Raw genomic sequence first — 21194 nt, 5'->3', positions numbered from 1 at the left:
AAATTACATTACATTTAACCATTTATTGGTTTTGTTATTTTTCAATGTAATTTCATGGTTTAATAATTTAATTGATTGACACATTTAAATAAGATTACACATAATTTGAATAATGGTTTCAGTAATCAATGACAGTGACACATAATTATTTACAGATTTTTACCCATTTGGCCCTCTATAAAACAGCAGTCAGGGAGGAATCGTATGTCCGATTACAATAAAAAACACAATTACAAAGAGAAAAAACAGATGTGAAAAGTTAATTAGTTTGCTTATTATAAATGAGCCCTACAGTAGTACAGAATACAAAGCAACAATAAGGTTAGTCATTAAAATTAGTCACGTAATGATGAATTGGAGATTTCTACATTTTGGTTCAGATGATTGGGACACAATTTGAAGATGCTCAAGTACTTTTTGGTGTGCAAATGTTAATATAGCTGCAGTCTACCACAAATATGCTGCCCAGTCTGCGCGGTGTATTTATTTACTATACTGCCTGGAAAAAGTGCACTTGTTGTAGGAAAGCTACTGGGCAACAAGTCATAACATGATACACAAACATACACTCATACAGTACTTGGTATACTTCCATATGAATTTTGATTGAAGGGGTTTTTCAAATATATAGTTAGATAGTCATGTATGGGAAAAATAGAGGAAGGTTTCTGGTGAAAGGCAAGGTATACATTTCAATAAACAGAACAAGTAATACATTTCAAACAATATGCTGCAATTTCACAAAATCCAGTGCAAGTTGTATAGCTTATGTTCTACTTTTCTAACACATCTTTCCAGTTGACATTATCAAGTAAGGTGTGGTGAGATCATGCTTCGGATTATTCCAAAAAGAAATTGATTGGTTTACTCTTAAAAGAAATGTGGCAATAGGCTACATTGAAACACAGGGTCTTAAAGGCCTACTGAAATGAGATGTTCTTATTTAAACGGGGATAGCAGGTCCATTCTATGTGTCATGCTTGATCATTTCCCGATATTGCTATATTTTCGCTGAAAGGATTTAGTAGAGAACACCGACGATAAAGTTTGCAACTTTTGGTCGCTAACAGAAAAGCCTTGCCTTCACCGGAAGTCGCAGACCATGACGTCACCCGTTGAGGGCTCCTCACGTCCTCACATTGTTTTTAACGGGAGCCTCCAACAAGAAGAGCTATTCGGACCGAGAAAATGACAATTTCCCCATTAATTTGAGCGAGGATGAAAGATTTGTGTTTGAGTATATTGATAGCGACGGACTAGAAAAAAAAAGGTTTTTAGACACATTTACTAGGATAATTCTGGGAAATCCCTTATCTTTCTATTGTGTTTCTAGTGTTTTAGTGAGTTTAACAGTACCTGATAGTCGGAGGTGTACGTCCACAGGTGTCTTGACGCCAGTGTCTCAGGGAAGTCGACGGCAGCTTTGTGGACGGCACAAGCTCAGCTGATCTCCGGTAAGAAGCAACTTTTTACCACAATTTTCTCACCGAAACCTGCTGGTTGACATTCGGTTGGGATCCATGTTGGCTTGACCGCTCTGATCCATAGTAAAGTTTCACCTCCAGGAATTTTAAACAAGGAATCACCGTGTGTTTGTGTGGCTAAAGGCTAAAGCTTCCCAACTCCATCTTTTTACTTTGACTTCTCCAATAATAATTGAACAAATTGCAAAAGATTCAGCAACACAGATGTCCAAAATACTGTGTAATTATGCGGTTAAAGCAGACGACTTTTAGCTGTGTGTGTGTGCAGCGCTCATATTTCCTAACAGTCCGTGACGTCACGCGTACACGTCATCATTACGCGACGTTTTCAAGAAGAAACTCCTGGGAAATTTAAAATTGCAATTTAGTAAACTAAAAAGGCCGTATTGGCATGTGTTGCAATGTTAATATTTCATCATTGATATATAAACTATCAGACTGCGTGGTGGGTAGTAGTGGGTTTCAGTAGGCCTTTAAACAACCATTGTGTGTGTGTGTGTGGACACGGATAAGATTAGGTGTGATTTACCCTGGATAACCGTAGTGTAGAAGCGGCCTGAATGAAATTGCAAGGTGTTAGGTTTCGGCCACACATCAGTTGCCTGGATGACACGGTTGTAAATGTGATGACGATTGGCTGGGTGGGCCAATCATGCCGTGCTAATTCTGTCTCACTGCATGCTCTGACTGTCACATAGCTGTATGTCTGTAAATGTATCAACATGACGACCGGAATTGACCACACTATGCACTGTACAGGACGTGGTTCCCAACCACAAGTTGTGGGAGTGTTACTGGTCCCTGACACATTTGCTATCGGGCCGCACAGAAACATTAAATAATTTAAATGTTAACACTTCCGGTATTGCCCCAAGTGGAGGAATTCAAGTACCTCGGAGTCTTGTTCACGAGTGAGGGAAGAGTGGATCATGAGATCGATAGGTGGATCGGTGCGCTGTATCGATCTGTTGTGGTGAAGAAGGAGCTGAGCCGGAAGGCAAAGCTCTCAATTTAGTGGTCGATCTACGTTCCCATCCTCACATATGGTCATGAGCGAGCTTTGGGTCATGACCGAAAGGATAAGATCACGGGTACAAGCGGACGAAATGAGTTTCCTCCACCGTGTGGCGCGGCTCTCCCTTAGAGATAGGGTGAGAAGCTCTGCCATCCGGGAGGAACTCAAAGTAAAGCTGGTGCTCCTCCACATCGCGAGGAGCCTGATGAGGTGGTTCGGGCATCTGGTCAGGATGCCCCCCGAACACCTCCCTAGGGAGGTGTTTAGGGCACGTCCAACCGGTAGGAGGCCACAGGGAAGACCCAGGACACGTTGGGAAGACTATGTCTCCCGGCTGGCCTGGGAACGCCTCGGGATTCCCCGGGAAGAGCTGGACGAGGTGGCTGGGGAGAGAAGAGTCTGGGCTTCCCTACTTAGGCTGCTGCCCCCGCGACCCGACCTCGGATAAGCGGAAGAAGATGGATGGATGGATGGCACTTTTCTATAATTTTATTGTAATATTTTCAAAATGAGTTTGTTCTATAATCATAACAAACGTGGGAAAATATTTTGAGCAAACAATTGAGTAAAATACAACTTAGAGGCCTCCTGAAACCCACTACTAGCGACCACACAGTCTGATAGTTTATATATCAATGATGAAATATTAACATTGCAACACATGCCAATACGGCCTTTTTAGTTTACTAAATTGCAATTTTAAATTTCCCGCGAAGTGTCGTGTTTAAAACGTCGCGGTATGATGACGAGTGCGTTTGACGTCCCGGGTTGTAGCGGACATTATTTTCGTGCCCGATCCAAGCTATGAGTAGTCTGCTTTGATCGCATGATTACACAGTATTTTGGACATCTGTGTTGCTGAATCTTTTGCAATTTGTTCAATTAATAATGGAGAAGTCAAAGTAGAAAGATGGAGTTGGGAAGCTTTAGCCTTTAGCCACACAAACGCACAGTGTTTCCTTGTTTAAAATTCCCGAAGGTGAAGCTTTACTATGGATCAGAGCGGTCAAACGAACATGGATCCCGACCACATGTCAACCGGCAGGTTTCAGTGAGAAAATTGTGGTAATAAGTTGGCTCTTACCGTAGTTATGACTGTTACCTCCTCCCACGTAGACACTGGCGGTCACTACACCCGTGGCCACACCCCTCCGACTTTCAGGTACTATATAATCTCTCTAAAACACTAGCAACACAATAGGCAGATAACGGATTTTCCAGAATTATCCTAGTAAATGTGTCTAATAACATCTGAATCACTCCCACTGCAGTCACTTTTTTTATTTAACTTTTTATTTTATTTCTTTTTTTTTCTTCTGGTCCTTCACTCTCAATATCATCATCCACAAAACTTTCATCCTCGCTCAAATTAATGGAGAAATTGTCGCTTTCTCGGTCCGAATCGCTCTAGTTGGTGGTGGCCATGATTGTAAACAATGTGAGGATGTGAGGAGCTGTCACGCCAAATTTTTTCCCTCTACAAAAACCTTCCCCCACCCCATTTACTTCCGGGGTCATGATTAATACAGATGTTTTGTTAACGCTATATTATGAAAATATAACGCTATATTATAAAAATACAGACGTTTTGTTAACGCTATATTATAAAAAAAGAAAAAAATAAGAAAAAAAACAATATACAAACACAAGCTATGGGATGACGTAAGAGGAAACGTGACCCCGGAAGTAAATGTGTCATCCCATAGCTTGTGTTTGTAAATTGTTTTTTGAATTTTATTTTTTATAATATAGCGTTAACAAAACGTCTGTATTTTTATAATATAGCGTTATATTTTTATAATATTGCGTTAACAAAATGTCTATATTAATCATGACCCCGGAAGTAAATAGGGGGAAGGTATTTGTAGGGGGAAAGAAATTTGGCGTGACAGAGCCCTACAACCCGTGACGTCACGCGCACATGTCTACTACTTCCGGCTAGGGTTTTTTATTAGCAACCAAAAGTTGCAAACTTTATCGTCGATGTTCTCTACTAAATCCTTTTAGCAAAAATATGGCAATATCGCGAAATGATCAAGTATGACACATAGAATGGACCTGCTATCCCCGTTTAAATAAGAAAATCTCATTTCAGTAGGTCTTTAACAATATTTAATGCAAGACAATGTACTAATAATGTAATATCCCAGAAATGTCGGCTCATACAACTTATTTGTTTGTCTTGTCTTTATTGCACCAGATGCGATTCCACCACACAACAATCCCAATGTGCGTCTCCACTCTTTTCCCGGCAATACTTGAACCAGTACTTCCTATCCTCAACGTCACTTCCTTATCTCTCCCCGGAAGTCCCGACCCCAGCCAAAGTCTTTTTTTTTTTTTTTTTTTTTTTTTTTTAAAGGTTTATTCATAAATTTCAACAATTACAAACAGTAAGACAAACAACAATATACAACATTATAAAACATTATGAAAACAGTACAAAACAGCGCCAGGGGGTTGTAAGTTCAAAATAATAAAAAAAGAATACAAACATATATATATAAATAATAAACAAAATGCAAAGCCGTAGGCTTATTCCGATTCATCAAACAACTTAAATTTGGAACACAGCATCATCGTTTTCACAGCTTTTTTGTTGTTAGAGGTAGAGAGTGTTTTAATGTAAAGTTCCAGATCTTTTTTAAAGGCACAAAAGATAGGACGGGTATTAAGAAACTTACATTTATGAATATAAAACTTAGCTAATAAAATAATGAGGTTGCAAAGATAGAATTCCTTTTCAAATTTTTGTTCATACAGTGTAAAACCAAAAATCACATCTTTAAAGTAAAGCACAATTTTGTCATAAATATTGTCCAGGATGAAGCGACAGATGCCTGCCATAGTGATCGAGTGTTTTCACAAGTCCAAAACAAGTGGTTAACAGTCTCTGGGTGCATGTTACAAAAGGTGCAGGTGACATCAATGTCCTTTTTGTATCTAACCATCACAGTCTTTACAGGGTAATAGCGATGGATGATTTTAAATGATATCTCTTTGACTTTGTTGGTAAGTAAATACCTGTTAGGAAGGGACCACGTTTTGGTCCAACAGATGTCATTTACAACATTATTCCATAAGGAAATTACATAGGAGACAGACACACAATCATTTTGGAATAAGCTGCGGATTTTTCTGTTATTTTTTTGATCAAAGCAAAGTTTCCCCACATGAGTGTCAAGTGGATCATTCAGAATTTTTACAGCAGAAAGAGGAGGTGTGTAAGCCCTGTACAACATAACAACACCTGTTGGGATGGCATCAAATACAATAGCAAATTGTTTGGGAGTCACAGGTATCTTAAATTGGTTGAGAAATTCTCGGTAATTAAAAAGTTGACCTTCCCCAGCCAAAGTCATTGGCTAAAACCCCGCAACATTATTTACAACATTTTACAACTAATACTCTTATTTACTTTTATTACGAACACAAAAAATTAGCTTGCAATGCAAAATAACGGACAAAAAAATTGCAAAATATATATATATTTGAACAGCAACACTTAACTATTTTTAGGAAATTAAAATAATGAGCACTAAACGGATCTGATATCCAAATCAGCAGTGTCATGTTTCCGGGCTTTCAAAGTAAAAGCACATGCAGTGTTTGTTTACCCTAAGTTTTATAAAGGGAAGCTTTTGAAAAGTCAAATTTCACATACAATCAGGCTTGCTGGACTTGAAGAAAAGTAAAAGAAACATTACGAGATTTAAAAAAAAAAAAAAAAAAAAAAAAAGCCAAATGACGACGATGTCGCTGCGTGTCGCTAAAAGGTATGAGGTGTGCTTTTTGTGTTGTTCTTACGCGTGCATGATCGGCTTTGATTGAAAAGTAAGTGCATTGTGTGTTGTGTGCACATACATTGTCACTCTATGGACGACACTTTCGGTTCTGTCAACAGAGCCGCACACATACAAACATGTTCAGAAGTACCTTTCAAGGCGGCTTTTTGTCTATTTTGTACAGCATCGGGAGCAAACCTCTTCAGATTTGGGACACAAAGGTAGGTGACCAACGACTAGAAAACACACACCAAAAAAATCGATTTCGGCTTCTTTTCTGACGCGTTTGTGCAGCGTAGCCAGGGACGGCTCCAGGATTTTTATCTCCCTGGGCTAAAGGGGGGCTTGATCGATTAGTGTGGCAGCAAAGAAAATAATTCATTTTCAGGACTTCAGTCCTCATTTTTTTTAATTGAAGTCAGTTATGATACCCAACACATGCATGTTCGATATAAATGTGGTTTTAACTGAATCTGACCAAAACATATTCAACAAAATAGTTTTGATTGATTGATTGAAACTTTTATTAGTAGATTGCACAGTACAGTACATATTCCATACAATTGACCACTAAATGGTAACACCCGAATACGTTTTTCAACTTATTTAGAGGCCTACTGAAACCCACTACAACCGACCACGCAGTCTGATAGTTTATATATCAATGATGAAATATTAACATTGCAACACATGCCAATACGGCCTTTTTAGTTTAGAAAATTGCCATTTAAAATTTCCCGGGAGTTTCTTGTTGAAAACGTCTCGGAATGATGACGTGCACGTGTGACGTCACGGACTGTTAGGAAATATTACCCGCTGCGCACAAACACAGCCAAAAGTCGTCTGCTTTAACCGCATAATTACACAGTATTTTGGACATCTGTGTTGCTGAATCTTTTGCAATTTGTTTAATTAATAATGGAGAAGTTAAAGTAGAAAGATGGAGTTGGGAAGCTTTAGCCTTTAGCCACACAAACACACGGTGATTCCATGTTTAAAATTCCCGGAGGTGAAGCTTTCCTATGGATCAGAGCGGTCAAGCGAACATGGATCCCGACCAAATGTCAACCAGCAATTTTTGGTGAGAAAATTGTGGTAAAAAGTAGCCACTTACCGGAGATCAGCTGAGCTTGTGCCGTCCATAATGCTGAAGTCGACTTCCATCAGACACTGGCCTCAAGACACCCATGGATACACCCTTCCGACTATCAGGTACTATTAAAATCACTAAAACACTAGCAACACAATAGAAAGATAAGGGATTTCCCAGAATTATCTTTGTGTATAAAAACCTCTGAATCCGTCCCAATGCAATCGCGTTTTTTTTTTAACTTTTTTTTTTTTTTTCCTTTTTCTAGTCCGTCGCTATCAATATCCTCAAACAAGAATCTTTCATCCTCGCTCAAATTAATGGGGAAATTGTCGTTTTCTCGGTCCGAATAGTTTTTTGTTGGAGCCTCCCATTAAAAACAATGTGAGGATGTGAGGAGCCATCACCCTTGTGACGTCATCGTCAGCGACTTCCGTTAAAGGCAAGGCTTTTTTATTAGCGACCAAAAGTTGTGAACTTTATCGTGGATGTTCTCTACTAAATCCTTTCAGCAAAAATATGGCAACATCGCGAAATGATCAAGTATGACACATAGAATGGACCTGCTATTCCCGTTTGAATAAGAAAATCTCATTTCAGTAGGCCTGTAAGTCGGGGTCCACGTTAATCAATTCATGGTCAACCTAACACAAGCAACGATGGCAAAAATGTTTCATGCGCAAAGTAAACAGATACATGCGCCTTCCAATAACCAGACAATAAATAAATAAATGACAAATGGGTTGTACTTGTATAGCGCTTTTCTACCTTCAAGGTACTCAAAGCGCTTTGACACTACTTCCACATTTACCCATTCACACACACATTCACACACTGATGGAGGGAGCTGCCATGCAAGGCGCTAACCAGCACCCATCAGGAGCAAGGGTGAAGTGTCTTGCTCAGGACACAACGGACGTGACGAGGTTGGTACTAGGTGGGAATTGAACCAGGGACGCTCGGGTTGCGCACGGCCACTCTCCCACTGCGCCACGCCGTCCCTATACAACCAAATACATCCCCAATACAACCAAAATGTGACAACAAGGGTTTTTATCCATAGGCATAGTTAATGAAAACAAACAAACTAAGTATTGGCAATTTTTTTGCGGATCACAACATAATAACTTAAGAAATAATTAAGAGTGAAATTATTATTAGGTCTCTGAAGTACAAAGTGCTCACAACATAATAACTAAAAAATAATTAATAGTGAAATTATAATTAGGCCTTTAAGGTACAAAGTGGGCAGCACGGTGCGACAGGGGTTGGTGCATCTGCCTCACAATACGAAGGTCCTGAGTAGTCCTGAGTCCAATCCTGGGCTCTGGATTTTTCTGTGTGGAGTTTGCATGTTCTCCCCGTGACTGCGTGGGTTCCCACCCGGAACTCCGGGTTCCTCCCACCTCCAAAGACATGCACCTGGGGATAGTTTGATTGGCAACACTAAATTGGCCCTAGTGTGTGAATGTTGTCTGTCTATCTGTGTTGGCCCTGCAATGAGGTGGCGACTTGTCCAGGGTGTACCCCGCCTACCGCCCGAATGCAGCTGACATAGGCTCCAGCGACCCCTCCGCTACCCAAAAAGGGACAAACGGTAGAAAATGGATGTATAGATGGGAACAAAGTGCAACCGCATTGCCTCAACGAGAAGTGTAAACAGCTCAATTTACAAATGATCACTTTGGAGGGGCGGGACAAAACATTTTACATTCATGCTGTGATTGGGCAGCCAAAAGTTGCAGCTGGTGTTTGGTAAAATGGACCCGGTTCTGTGATTGGCCACAGAATAATGGACTCGGCGATCGGTTTAGGAATATTGGACTCCCGGAAATGATTGGCCGTCCCGTTTTTTGGGATGTTAAAAGTTCAAGTACCACTGATAGTCACACACACACTAGGTGTGGTGAAATTACCCTCTGCATTTGACCCATCCCCTTGGGAGGTGAGGGGAGCAGTGAGCAGCAGCGGAGGCCGCACTTGGGAATCATTTTGGTGATTTAACCCCCAATTCTAACCCTGCGGAGTGCCAAGCAGGGTCCCATTTTGAGGGTTAGAACTCACAACCTCCTCCTCAGCCTTCCCGGTAAGGTTTATTCAGGTGTACTGGAGAGGAGGCTACGCCGGATAGTCGAACCTCGGATTCAGGAGGAACAATGTGGTTTTCGTCCTGGTCGAGGAACTGTGGACCAGCTCTATACTCTCGGCAGGGTTCTTGAGGGTGCATGGGAGTTTGCCCAACCAGTCTACATGTGCTTTGTGGACTTGGAGAAGGCATTCGACCGTGTCCCTCGGGAAGTCCTGTGGGGAGTGCTCAGAGAGTATGGGGTATCGGACTGTCTTATTGTGGCGGTCCGCTCCCTGTACGATCAGTGCCAGAGTTTGGTCCGCATTGCTGGCAGTAAGTCGAACACATTTCCAGTGAGGGTTGGACTCCGCCAAGGCTGTCCTTTGTCACCGATTCTGTTCATAACTTTTATGGACAGAATTTCTAGGCGCAGTCAAGGAAGGCGTTGAGGGGTTCCGGTTTGGTATCCGCAGGATTAGGTCTCTGCTTTTTGCAGATGATGTGGTCCTGATGGCTTCATCTGACCGGGATCTTCAGCTCTCACTGGATCGGTTCGCAGCCGAGTGTGAAGCGACCGGAATGAGAATCAGCACCTCCAAGTCCGAGTCCATGGTTCTCGCCCGGAAAAGGGTGGAGTGCCATCTCCGGGTTGGGGAGGAGACCCTGCCCCAAGTGGAGGAGTTCAAGTACCTAGGAGTCTTGTTCACGAGTGAGGGAAGAGTGGATCGTGAGATCGACAGGTGGATCGGTGCGGCGTCTTCAGTAATGCGGACGTTGTACCGATCCGTTGTGGTGAAGAAGGAGCTGAGCCGGAAGGCAAAGCTCTCAATTTACCGGTCGATCTACGTTCCCATCCTCACCTATGGTCATGAGCTTTGGGTCATGACCGAAAGGATAAGATCACGGGTACAAGCGGCCGAAATGAGTTTCCTCCGCCGTGTGGCGGGGCTCTCCCTTAGAGATAGGGTGAGAAGCTCTGCCATCCGGGAGGAACTCAAAGTAAAGCCGCTGCTCCTTCACATCGAGAGGAGCCAGATGAGGTGGTTCGGGCATCTGGTCAGGATGCCACCCGAACGCCTCCCTAGGGAGGTGTTTAGGGCACGTCCAACCGGTAGGAGGCCACGGGGAAGACCCATGACACGTTGGGAAGACTATGTCTCCCGGCTGGCCTGGGAACGCCTCGGGATCCCCCGGGAAGAGCTAGACGAAGTGGCTGGGGAGAGGGAAGTCTGGGTTTCCCTGCTTAGGCTGTTGCCCCCGCGACCCGACCTCGGATAAGCGGAAGAAGATGGATGGATGGATGGATGGAACTCACAACCTCCTGATGTCAGGGCGGACACTCGAACCACAAGGCCCCTGAGCACTTACTGACAACACAGCCGCTTCACATCCCGCCTAATGAATATGCGTGGTGGTCAAGCTAGCTCTTTTCTTAATGGGTACTAGCCACCATTCAGCTTTTCTCGATTAAAATAATGGCTTATGCTTGCATTGTTTTCGGTTGTACGAATCGTTCAATGAAAAAGGGAGGAAGAGTTCAAGATTTTACGAAACAATGAGAAAAGCAGCTCACGCTCCAGTCTAAATTAGAGGAGTCGAATAATGCATGAGTTTGCAGTGATCATTTCATTAAAGGTTTGTTTTATATACTTTTAACGGCGTGGCGCAGTGGGGGAGTGGCCGTGCGCAACCCGAGGGTCCCTGGTTCAAATCCCACCTAGTACCAACCTCGTCACGTCCGTTGTGTCCTGAGCAAGACACTTCACCCTTGCTCCTGATGGGTGCTGGTTGGCGCCTTGCATGGCAGCTCCCTCCATCAGTGTGTGAATGTGTGTGTGAATGTGGAAGTCGTGTCAAAGCGCTTTGAGTACCTTGAAGGTAGAAAAGCGCTATACAAGTACAACCCGTTTATTATTTCTCATTCAAATATTATCTTGACATAATTTGTATTTCTTTAATACATGATTGGCAACACTAAATTGGCCCTAGCGTGTGAATGTGAGTGTGAATGTTGTCTGTCTATCTGTGTTGGCCCTGCGATGAGGGGGCGACTTGTCCAGGGTGTACACCCCCTTCTGCCTGATTGTAGCTGAGAAAGGCGCCAGCACCCCCCGGCGACCCCAAAAGGGGATAAGCGGTAGAAAATGGATGGATGGATGGATTACTCGACAAATAATTTTTTTTATAAAGTATAGGGATCTATTCCATTGCATAGTTAGATTTTTTTGCTCGTATCTGCTTTTTGCAGGAAGCTTGACGCCTCTTTTTTACTCAGATAAATTGCGCTCTGCTTGCTGTACCACAGCCATCTTAGCTTGGTTGACCACCCCTGGTTTTGACGTCAGGTGTCGAAATGCAAGCAATTAAAGGTGCTCAAACCAACACAATGAAAGCTTTCTGAACAAAACATCAACATCTTAGCTTTGTGTTACAGGTGACAAAGCAAATTTGTTTTTTATAACAAATATAGTGAATTGAATATTTTTGGGGGGTTTCCCAGGTGAAGAATGGTCATATAAAACGAGTCACAGACAATGACATCAACTCGCTTGTGCTGGAGGTGGAGGGTGCAAACGTCAGGTGAGTTTGATGTTCTCAACTCCGACAATAGTTTTTATTCTTAACAATATATACACGCTCACCTGTTTGTCCTCCCGACAGTACGAACTACATCACGTGTCCAGCTGACCCCAGGCAGACGCTTGGCATCAAGATGCCTTTTCTCGTGATGATTGTCAAGAAAACCAGGAAATATTTCAGCTTTGAAGTCCAGGCACAGATACAGGCACCTTGCACATGTTCAGGATACTCGATAATTGTTGCTGTTAAAGATGTCTCCTCTCCATTTCACGTTCAGGTGTTGGACGATCAGAATTTACGGCGACGGTTTCGGGCAAGCAATCACCACAGCAAGACGCAAGTCAACTCATTCATGTGCACCATGCCGATTAGTGTTGATGATCGCTGGAACCAGTTTCAGTTTAACTTGGCTGATATTACCAGGAGGGCTTATGGAACCAGTTATGTCGAGACACAGCGTGTGCAGGTAAGTGTGTGTGTGTGTGTGTGTGTGTGTGTGCGTGCATGCGTGCGTGTGTGTGTGTGTGTGATTCTCAGATCCACAGCCATGGCACGTTTTTCTCCCGACAAGACTATTTCATCTTCGATCGCGGTGAGACGACAACAATGAAGCGGACGCCTTCTGGCAGGCTTTTCCACTTGTAGAGAGGAGGAACTTCATGTTCGTGTTTACGTTACAGTTGAAAGCATTGATAATATAACATGTAGATTGTTAGCCTAACTGCTAAGTAACAATAAATAAAAGTTCAACAGAAAAAAAGATGGTAGAGAGGAAAGCTACAGTCACTGTTTAACAGGAAACTTGTAAATTGAAGTCACACACACACACACTTGGTGTGGTGAAATTATCCTCTGCATTTGACCCATCCCTTGTTTCACCCCCTGGGAGGGGAGGGGAGCAGTGAGCAGCAGCGGTGGCCATGCTCGGGAATCATATTGTTGATTTAACCCCCAATTCCAACCCTTGATGCTGAGTGCCAAGCTGGGAGACAATGGGTCCCATTTTTATAGTCTTTGGTATGACTCGGCCGGGGTTTGAACTCACGACCTTCCAGTCTCAGGGCCGACTTTCTAACCACACTGAGAAGGTAAATGTTTTTGTCAAATCATGTGAAGACACCTTTTCTCATACCAATCACACACTTCGGGCTACACAAGAATAGCGCTACGAATCACATCCGGTCTATCTACAATAGCAAAGATCATTTGTCTTTCATTACAGCCATCCTCAAAGATGTTTTTTCATTAAATATGTGATATTTCTCCCTTAATGAACGCTTTCTGGCAGATCAAAATAAAAGTGTATATTCTTTTATAACCTGTTCTGATTGACGGTTTGCAATTATAGAATGTTTAGCAGGATGAATTTTACACTATTAATATTAATAATATTATTATACTATTGTACAAGATGTACAGTAATGTAGAGAATATCAAAATAATTTATTCAGGTAGAAAAATGTTACATTATCTTTGACAATCAAAGCATGTTTGTAACAATCCACATTTTATGTTAATGTGCGAAGCTGTTATCTGATCATGGAAGTGTTGCTCCTCCTCTCTGAATGTAAAGCACTTAGACTGCAAGAACACACTCTGTAATCTTACACAATCTGGCAAGACACCAACGCAATGCTGGTATTTTTTTGTTTTCTTTAAAACAGGGGTCACCAACCTTTTTGAAACCAAGAGCTACCTCTTGGGTACTGATTATAAATAAATAAATAAATAAATGGGTTGTACTTGTATAGCGCTTTTCTACTTTCAAGGTACTCAAAGCGCTTAGACACTACTTCCACATTTACCCATTCACACATACATTCACACACTGATGGAGGGAGCTGCCATGCAAGGCGCTAACCAGCACCCATCAGGAGCAAGGGTGAAGTGTCTTGCTCAGGACACAACGGACGTGACAAGGTTGGTTCTAGGTGGGATTTGAACCAGGGACCCTCGGGTTGCGCACGGCCACTCTTCCACTGCGCCACGCCGTCCTTAATGCGAAGGGCTACCAGTTTGATACGCACTTAAATAAACGGCCAGAAATAGCCAATTTGCTCAATTTACCTTTAATAAATAAATCTATATATATAAAAAAATGGGTATTTCTGTCTGTCATTCTGTCATACATTTTTTTTCCTTTTAGGGAATGTTTTTTGTAGGGAATAAATGATGAAAGAAACATTTAATTGAACGGTTTAAAAGAAGAGAAAACAGGAAAAAAATGAAAATTAAATTTTTAAACATAGTTTATCTTTAATTTCGACTCTTTAAAATTCAACTGAAAAAAAAGAAGAGAATAACAAGCTAATTCAAATTTTTTGAAAACATTTAAAAAATAATTTATGGAACATAATTGTAATTTTTCCTGATTAAGATTAATTTTAGAATTTTGATGACATATTTTCAATAGGTTAAAATCCAATCCGCACTTTGTTAGAATATATAACAAATTGGACCAAACTATATTTCTAACAAAGACAAATCAATATTTCTTTTAGATTTTCCAGAACAAACAATTTAAAAGAAATTCAAAAGACTTTGAAATAAGATTTTCAAGTACTAATTCTACAGATTTTGTAGATTTGCCAGAATAATTCTTTTGAATTTTAATCTTAATAAGTTTGAAGAAATATTTCACAAATATTCTTCTTCAAAAAAATAAACACTAAAATGAAGAATAAAGTTAAAATGTATTTATTATTCTTTACAATACTTAAACATTGATTTAAATTGTCAGGAAAGAAGTGGAAGGAATTTAAAAGGTATATGTGTTTAAAAATCCTAAAATCATTTTTAAGGTTGTATTTTTTCTCTAAAATTGTCTTTCTGAAAGTTATAAGAAGCAAAGTAAAAAAATAAATGAATTTATTTAAACAAGTGAGGACCAAGTCTTTAAAATATTTTCTTGGATTTTCAAATTCTATTTGAGTTTTATTAAAAATATCGAGCAAAGCGAGACCAGCTTGCTAGTAAATAAATACAATTTAAAAAAATAGAGGCAGCTCACTGGTAAGTGCTGCTATTCGAGCTATTTTTAGAACAGGCCAGCGGGCGACTCATCTGGTCCTTACGGGCTACCTGGTGCCCGCGGGCACCGCGTTGGTGACCCCTGCTTTAAAAGCATGTGTGTTTCCTTTGTGTTGAGCTGTTTAGAAAAACATAGTGTTTAAAAAGCATATCATAAAGCAAACTAATTGTCTGGTCATGGTAATAAAAACTTAGAAAAATACCTTTTTATGGGCACAATTGTTAATGATTAGAAATTATATTTATATGCGGTAATAAAAACTTTGAAAAATACCTTTTTATGGGCACAATTGTTAATGATTAGAAATTATATTTATATGCGATATTGCGATTAATTTAAAGTTAACTATGAATAAACAGTGATTAATCACAATTAAATATTTAAATTGTTCATAGCTATAAACATAGAGGACTACAAGTGATCAATAGCAATATCTCCACAACCTTTGTCTTATTTTTGTCAATTACACATGTTTTTTTTTTTTGTTTTTTTCAGATTCATGCAAATTGTCGTATTAGGAGGGTGTATTTCACAGATAAACGGTATACAGAGGACGAGCTCCCGCCAGAGTTTAAGCTGGTTATTCCTGTCAAGAAACAAGATGGAAGGTGGGTCCTGCTGGAATTCATAAATGTACAATTAAAAATATTGGGATTATTCAATGTTTACAACTTCTATTTTCCTTTTTTTTCTTGCAGCAAAAAGGGAGGTTCCAGAGTTGCTCCATTAGCATAGACCGAAAAGAGTTTTGAGCATTTTTTTCAATGTGAAAAACCTTACAATACCCCTAAAACATATATACAGTGTAATATTGTCGTTTGAAACAAATAAGCTTCTAGTTATTTGTGGGATTTCCTTTATTTTCATAAACAAATCCCACTGAACTTGCATGACTTACTGAAGTTAAATTGTGTTTTGTTCATTGCAAAACAACATTCCTCGTGTTAAGAATGATGTAAATATCTCTTGTGAAAAATAATAAACAAAAACTAAGTATATTTTTTGTAAACTAAAGCTTGGGCCAAAAAAAAAAAGCCAAACATGTTTCATGTTGTTCGATAACATAAGACTGCTTTAAACGTGACACATTTCATACATGAATTAAAATGAATGATACGTTGTGTAAACTTACACTAAAGAATACTGCAATATGTATTGTGACTTTTATTTGTGGGAGAACAAAACAAAAAAGTTTGAGATATTTGGCTTTTGGGTAAGATCTTCAGCTCTCACTGGATCGGTTCGCAGCAGAGTGTGAAGCAACTGGGATGATAATCAGCACCTCCAAGTCCGAGTCTATGGTTCTCGCCCGGAAAAGGGTGGAGTGCAATCTCCGGGTTGGGGAGGAGATCTTGCCCAAGTGGAGGAGTTCAAGTACCTCGGAGTCTTGTTCACAAGTGAGGGAAGAGTAGATTGTGAGATCGACAGGCGGATCGGTGCGGCGTCTTCAGTAATGCGGACGTTGTATCGATCCATTGTGGTGAAGAAGGAGCTGAGCCGGAAGGCAAAGCTCTCCATTTACCGGTCAATCTACGTTCCCATCCTCACCTATGGTCATGAGCTTTGGGTTATGACCAAAAGGACACGATCACGGGTACAAGCGGCCAAAATGAGTTTCCTCCGCCGTGTGGCGGGGCTCTCCCTTAGAGATAGGGTGAGAAGCTCTGCCATCCGGGAGGGACTCAAAGTAAAGCCGCTGCTCCTCCACATCGAGAGGAGCCAGATGAAGTGGTCCGGGCATCTGGTCAGGATGCCACCCGAACGCCTCCCTAGGGAGGTGTTTCGGATACGCCCGACCGGTAGGAGGCCACGGGGAAGACCCAGGACACGTTGGGAAGACTGTCTCCTGGCTGGCCTGGGAACGCCTCGGGATCCCCTGGGAAGAGCTAGACGAAGTGGCTGGGGAGAGGGAAGTCTGGGCTTCCCTACTTAGGCTGCTGTCCCCGCAGCCCGACCTTGGATAAGCGGAAGAAGATGGATGGATGGATGGATGGTTGGATGGGCTTTTGGGTACAACCCTAACCTTTACCTTTTTTCTTATTATGTTATGTCCTATAGTTAAGCATCAGGTGATCCCACAAGTGATAATGAAATCACCTCAAATCCTAATAAATACAACTGATTAAACATACCTAGGGCCAGAGGTCAATTGTACCTAAACTCCTTTACTGGGAGCCAGATAACACTACACTTCATAAAACATTGATTGATTGATACTTTTATTAGTAGATTGCACAGTACAGTACATATTCCGTACAATTGACCACTAAATGGTAACACCTGAATACGTTTTTCAACTTGTTTAAGTCGGTGTCCACGTTAATCAATTCATGGTACAAATATATACTATCAGCATAATGCAGTCATCACAAGGGTTAATCATAGTATATACTTTGAATTATTTACATTATTTACAATCCGGGGGGTGGGATGAGGAGTTTTGGTTGATATCAGAACTTCAGTCATCAACAATTGCATCAACAGAGAAATGTGGACATTGAAACAGTGTAGGTCTTATTTAGTAGGATATGTACAGCCAGCAGAGAACATAGTGAGTTCACATAGCATAAGAACAAGTAAATACATTAGAAGTACATTTGATTACTTACATTAGGTTATTTATAATCCGGGGACATGGGATGTGAATGGAGGAGGGTATTAGTAAAGGGTTGAAGTTGCCTGGAGGTGTTGTTTTAGAGCGGTTTTGAAGGAATATAGAGATGCACTTACTTTTATACCTGTTGGGAGTGCATTCCACATTGATGTGGCATAGAAAGAGAATGAGTTAAGACCTTTGTTAGATCAAAATCTGGGTTTAACGTGGTTTGTGGAGCTCCCCATGTCATGGTGAGTGTAGATTAGATTAGATTAGATCAGTGTTTTTAAACCACTGATCAGTGTGCCGTGAGATGCAGTCTGGTGTGTCGTTGGAGATGATCTAGTTTCACCTATTTGGGTTAAAATATCCTTTGCAAAGCAGTAATTATGTCTGCAAATGATGTGTTGTTGAGTGTCGGTGCTGTCTAGAGCAGGAGGCAGTGTGCAGGTAAAAAGGTGTCTAGTGCTTAAGCCAAAAATAAACAAGGTGAATACCCCCAAGAAAAGACATTGAAGCTTAGGGAAGGCTATGCAGAACGAAACTAAAACTGAACTGGCTACAATGCAAACAAAAACAACGCTGGATGACAGCAAAGACTTACCGTGGCGCAAAGACAATGCACGTCCGAACATGACATGACAATCAACAATGTCCCCACAAAGACGCATTAAAAACAACGGAAATATTCTTGATTGCTAAAACAAAGTAGAAATATCGCTCAAAGGAAGACATGAAACTGCTACAGGAAAATACCAAAAGAAGAGGAAAAAGCCACCAAAATAGGAGCGCAAGACAAGAACTAAAACACAACACAAAGGAAAAGAGTAAAAAACTCAAAATAAGTCAGGGCGTGATATGACAGGTGGTGACAATACACCTACTTTGAGACAAGAGCTATATTGATACATGTTTGGTTATGCTTTAAAGTCATATCCGACAATTGCGACAACGACTTTTTACTGTTAACTGAGTTTTTTAGTGATTTCTGCTGGGGGTGTGCCTCTGGGTTTTTTCCAACGCAAAAAATGTGCCTTGGCTCAAAAAAGGTTAAAAAACACTGGATTAGATAGTACTTTATTTATTCCTTCAGGAGAGTTCCTTCATGAAAATTACAATTTTCAGCACAATCCCATTCAAGGTAAAAACTAATTGCAATTGGCTAATTTGCTGTCTTTTTAAAAAGCATTTTAAGAGTTTTTTTTTTCCAACATTAAAGGCCTACTGAAATGACATTTTCTTATTTAAGCGGGGATAGCAGGTCCATTCTATGTCATACGTGATCATTTCGCGATATTGCCATATTTTTGCTGAAAGGATTTAGTAGAGAACATACACGATAAAGTTTGCAACTTTCGGTGCTAAGAGAAAGGCCCTGCCTCTACCGGAAGTCACAGACGATGACGTCACACGTGTAGGGGCTCCTCACATTGTTTCTAATGGAAGCCTCCAGCAAAAAGTGCTATTCGGACCGAGAAAACGACAATTTCCCCATTAATTTGAGCGAGGATGAAAGTTTGAGGATATTGATAGCGACGGATTAGAAAAAAATAAAATAAAAAATAAAATAAGTTAAAACAAAAAAACACGATTGCATTGGGACGGATGCCGATGTTTTTAGACACATTTACTAGGATAATTCTGGAAAATCCCTTATCTTTCTATTGTGTTGCTAGTGTTTTAGTGAGTATTTAGTACCTGATAGTCGGTGTACGTCCACGGATGTCTTGACGCCAATGTCTCAGGGGAGTCGAGGGCAGCTATGGACGGCACAAGGTCAGCTTTTCTCTGGTAAGTAGCGACTTTTTACCACAATTTTCTCACCGAATACTGCAGGTTCACATTTCGTCGTGATTCATGTTTGCTTGACCGCTCTGATCCATAGTAAAGTTTCACCTCCAGGAATTTTAAACAAGGAATCACCGTGTGTTTGTGTGGCTAAAGCTTCCCAACTCCATCTTTCTACAGTGACTTCTCCAATATTAATTGAACACATTGCAAAAGATTCAGCAACACAGACGGCGTGGCGCAGTGGGAGAGTGGCCGTGCGCAACCCGAGCGTCCCTGGTTCAATCCCCACCTAGTACCAACCTCGTCACGTCCGTTGTGTCCTGAGCAAGACACTTCACCCTTGCTCCTGATGGGTGCTGGTTGGCGCCTTGCATGGCAGCTCCCTCCATCAGTGTGTGAATGTGTGTGTGAATGGGTAAATGTGGAAGTAGTGTCAAAGCGCTTTGAGTACCTTGAAGGTAGAAAAGCGCTATACAAGTACAACCCATTTATTATTTATTTAGATGTCCGAAATACTGTGTAATTATGCCGTTAAAGCAGACGACTTTTAGCTGTGTGTGTGCGCAGCGCTCATACTTGCTAAAAACCCGTGACGTCTTGCGTACACGTCATCATTTCACGACGTTTTCAAGACGAAACTCCTGGGAAATTTAAAATTGTAATTTAGTGAACTAAAAAGGCCGTATTGACATGTGTTGCAATGTTAATATTTCATCATTGATATATGTAGTGATATGTGCTTGGATGCCATACTGATAATACTTCAATATATAAACTATCAGACTGCGTGGTGGGTAGTAGTGGGTTTCAGTAGGCCTTTAACCTTCATAGCCACCTAGTGGACTTTCAACTAATTGCATCACATATACAGCTGTGGTTTCGAATGTTATGGACAACTTGTGCACGTCTTTACACTTTGAGTGAGGATTTGTTGAAATCATGAAAACATTTGTCTGTTTAGAACGCTGTAGACTTGTGTGATACTTCATCCTTTGGCACAGGTCACAATCAGGTAGCCGCCCTTTCCCCTTCTCCCTTCGAGTCCCTGAACGTATCTATGAGCATGCGCACTAGGCCCGGCCCGCAGCCGTCTCATCTCTCGCGAGGAACGACGCCGTTATCGTACCTTCGACAAACAACACGAGAATTCATCATTCACACGGTAATATAAGCCCGTCTTCGCCTGCGAACTACTTGTTCGCCAGTAGAGGGGAAATAATCCATTTTAAAACAAAGCGTACAGTTATTTTTCCTCTAAGGTTTACAAATATGCTTGCGATATTTTCATGGCCTTTAGGCCCAGTTAGCATGCTAACACCAGACTAGCTTTTACCGCGACTCTTTGCATTAGCTGTGACAATATCAGGCATGCTAAGCTAACGCTAGCTAGCATTTCGGTACATTGTATCAAATAAACGCCGTTTATCCGAGTTAATAGTGATGCTTACATAATAATAAAAATTTTTTTAAAAATCAGGTGAGGTTTGGTAGTTCCTGGCTATCAACGTCTTTCATTTTAATCAAGGCTATGGAGACTGCGCTTAAATGTAAATAGCATGACATGATATAAGACTATTTTACACAATTCAAACCGTTTTACTAAGTCAACCTAATTCCCCTTACCTTTAGTCAGGGGTCACCAACCTTTTTGAAACCAAGAGCTACTTATTGGGTACTGATTGTGATAAAATGGCAACCAAGGTGATCAAAAGGGTCAACTAAAGAACGAGATTCCTCTACAGAATCTCCTCTCT

The 21194-nt window shown here is 41.0% G+C and overlaps 2 protein-coding genes across 7 annotated transcripts in view; both read left to right on the top strand.

The window, feature by feature from the left end:
• The first annotated feature begins 6082 nt into the window (after window positions 1-6082).
• LOC133563822 (cilia- and flagella-associated protein 20-like) lies at window positions 6083-16206 on the top strand. 2 transcript variants are annotated; one of them, XM_061918090.1, is made up of 7 exons: window positions 6083-6275; window positions 6469-6505; window positions 11943-12022; window positions 12104-12215; window positions 12300-12488; window positions 15549-15661; window positions 15752-16206. In XM_061918090.1, the coding sequence occupies exons 1-7, from the start codon at window positions 6244-6246 to the stop codon at window positions 15786-15788; spliced, it is 600 nt and encodes a 199-aa protein (XP_061774074.1). In that variant the 5' UTR covers window positions 6083-6243; the 3' UTR covers window positions 15789-16206. The 2 variants fall into 2 exon arrangements, with proteins under 2 accessions (XP_061774074.1, XP_061774073.1); XM_061918089.1 differs by lacking the exon at window positions 6083-6275 and having other exon boundaries at window positions 6343-6505.
• Window positions 16207-20452: 4246 nt separating this feature from the next.
• The window catches only part of banp (BTG3 associated nuclear protein), a 91004-nt gene continuing 90262 nt past the window's right edge, over window positions 20453-21194 (top strand). For 3 of the 5 annotated variants that reach the window (XM_061917530.1, XM_061917531.1, XM_061917529.1), the window contains exon 1: window positions 20453-20602. The gene's annotated coding sequence lies outside the window, so the exon portion shown is untranslated. The remainder of the gene's footprint in view (window positions 20603-21194) is intronic. The other 2 variants (XM_061917532.1, XM_061917533.1) reach the window with 2 other exon arrangements.

This window comes from Nerophis ophidion, linkage group LG12, assembly GCF_033978795.1.
Source record: "Nerophis ophidion isolate RoL-2023_Sa linkage group LG12, RoL_Noph_v1.0, whole genome shotgun sequence".
In the NCBI taxonomy this organism is placed as follows: Eukaryota; Metazoa; Chordata; class Actinopteri; order Syngnathiformes; family Syngnathidae; genus Nerophis; species Nerophis ophidion.
This window is presented reverse-complemented; position numbering and strand designations above follow the sequence as displayed.